This window comes from Gavialis gangeticus, unplaced genomic scaffold, assembly GCF_001723915.1.
Source record: "Gavialis gangeticus isolate Ggan-Ray unplaced genomic scaffold, GavGan_comp1, whole genome shotgun sequence".
Taxonomy (NCBI): domain Eukaryota; kingdom Metazoa; phylum Chordata; order Crocodylia; family Gavialidae; genus Gavialis; species Gavialis gangeticus.
The window spans coordinates 416,440-418,549 of NW_017728991.1; the positions used below are offsets into that span (position 1 = coordinate 416,440).

Consider the following 2,110-nt stretch of genomic DNA (forward strand, 5'->3'; position numbering starts at 1 on the left):
TGCAAAGCTGCTGGCGACCGACACCGCGACCCGCTCATCCTCCGAGCCCTCCTCAAGCAACGTCGCGTGCCCCGCCGGGCGGGGGGCACGGGCCTGCAGGGAGACACGCAGCAGGGACCTCTAAGGGGAGCTGGGCATTTTGCAAAGGTGCGTTTCGGATGGGCCTCGAGGACCGAGAACAAGAAGGACCAGGAGCCTCTGACGTGCCGTGTTCCCAAGCAGTTCGCTGGGTTATTTCTGAGAGGAGGCGAGTGCAGGAGAAGCAACCTGTCAACCCCACCTGCCTCCCCGCCCTTGGCTCCCCTCCCCTGCCCTTCACACAGTCTACCCCGGCCTCCGGCTCAGTCCCAGGGGCCTGCGCTAGGGCGGTGGCTTCCATCGCCCATCCCTGCGCAGAGGGGCCGGGGCCTGCTCCCCCCTTGCTCCCCGGCGCCCGCCCGCTGCACAGCCTGGACGGACAGAGGCGTGCAAGGCGGGACACGCGCAAAGGGGCCGCTGCCTGGGGTGGGGAGCGCGCAGGGCAGCGTCAAGCTCGGGCCCAGCTCCCGGCGAGGCGCAGGCTGCAATCCCGGCAGTGGGCAGGCGATGGCCCCCGAGCCGTGCCGATGTCCCAGGCTCCGAGCCCGTGGGGATTGCCGTGTGCAGCTGCAGGGTCAGGAGGCGAGAGCAGCTTATAGTAAAGCCGTGTCCAGGAACATTTCATTGAACGTTACACGTGTAGGTACAGTTGCCATGGAAGCCAAAGTTACCTTGGGCTCTTACCCTCCTGGCGAGCACACGGCATTGTTTCCCGGAGGTAATAAACCCCCGGCGCCGCCACGATTGATACGGCGAGGAAGTCCTGGCACCGCCCGTGCTATTCGGTGATGAACAAAGTGGCACAGCCTCGCACCCAGACCCCACAGCTCCTGCATTTCGGGGTGGGGGCTGCAGGGGCATCCACGCCTGCATCTGGACGTGGCTTTGGGGCAGGGCCCCACAGCACAGCGCTTCAAATCCCGGGGGAAAGCTGGAGGTTTGGCTTCAGCTCCAAATCTGAGCTTCGCAGCTCAGGTCCACCTGTCTGAGACGGCTGCTGGCCCTCGCGAGGCCCTGACAGAGCCCGGAGGGCGCTGAGCCGGGACGCGCTGGTGCTTAGCGGCTGCTTCCAGCAGTGCTTAGCCAGGGGCTGCAACAGGCCTTGCCCCTGGCTCTCCGCTTCCAGCTCAGCAATGCCTGAGGCCGCTCTCGCCCTTCGCCCTGCGCTGCGGGAACGTGCCCGGCCCCCCTCAGACCTTCCTCTGGATCTCGGCTCTTTTACGCTCCGAGGAAAGGGCATTTGAGCTAACTAAAGCATTTAACCAGTGCGAACAAAACCCCAGCTGGCCGCGCCGGAGCACTTGGCACCGCGTGCCGGTGCACGGCCTGGCTGGTGTCAGCGGAGCCTCCTGCGACGACCGGGAAGGTCTGGTACGGGCTGCGTCTCCACCAGCTTTTCCATCTCCAAGTAATTCGTTCCCCATCTGCCCCTCCCTCCTCCCGGGCTGGGGGATGGCGCAGCAGGGAGAGGCCTGTTGTGTATTGCATCCTAATTTGCTACGCATTTCCACACCATTTGCTTCCCTTTCTCTCTCCTGCATGGGAAAGATTTGCTACCCGGGGGTCCGGACCGGTCCGAGGTGGAAAAGGAACGGTGGGAAAAAATAAATGGTAGGAAAGCTGCTGCAGGGCACAGGCCAGCTTCCTGCCAAAGCAGCTCCCTGGATGCGGCCCCCGGCTATCCCAGCTCGGGGCACTGCGCAGCAGCAGGCAGGGCAGGATCTCTGCCCAGGAGACCCGGGGGGTGGCGAAATCACAGCTGCTGGGCAGTTCTCCACAGCCTTCCCGCATGCACCCCCCCCTCGAGAAGAGCCGCCGCAGCAAGCCCAGCTGTCGAGGCACGTCCTCTCGGCCAGGACAAGCAGAGTTCGGGGTCGTGCTGCACCCTTCCCCGTCGGGGCACAGTGGGTGCTCAGCTTCTCCTGGCACCCAGTTATTTCTTCACTCCATTACTATGCGAATGCACAGTGTCATGGAAAGGCTGCAGTGAGCTCCCCTCAGGGCTAGTACCCAGCAGCTCACCCCCCCCCCC

The 2,110-nt window shown here is 64.5% G+C and overlaps 1 protein-coding gene across 1 annotated transcript in view; it reads left to right on the forward strand.

The window, feature by feature from the left end:
* The first annotated feature begins 732 nt into the window (after positions 1–732).
* CBX2 (chromobox 2) overlaps positions 733–2,110 on the forward strand; it is a 21,675-nt gene continuing 20,297 nt past the window's right edge. Inside the window, 2 exon segments of the mRNA XM_019514929.1 lie at positions 733–796; positions 1,205–1,444. Of these exon segments, the coding sequence (XP_019370474.1) occupies positions 733–796; positions 1,205–1,444 (304 nt within the window).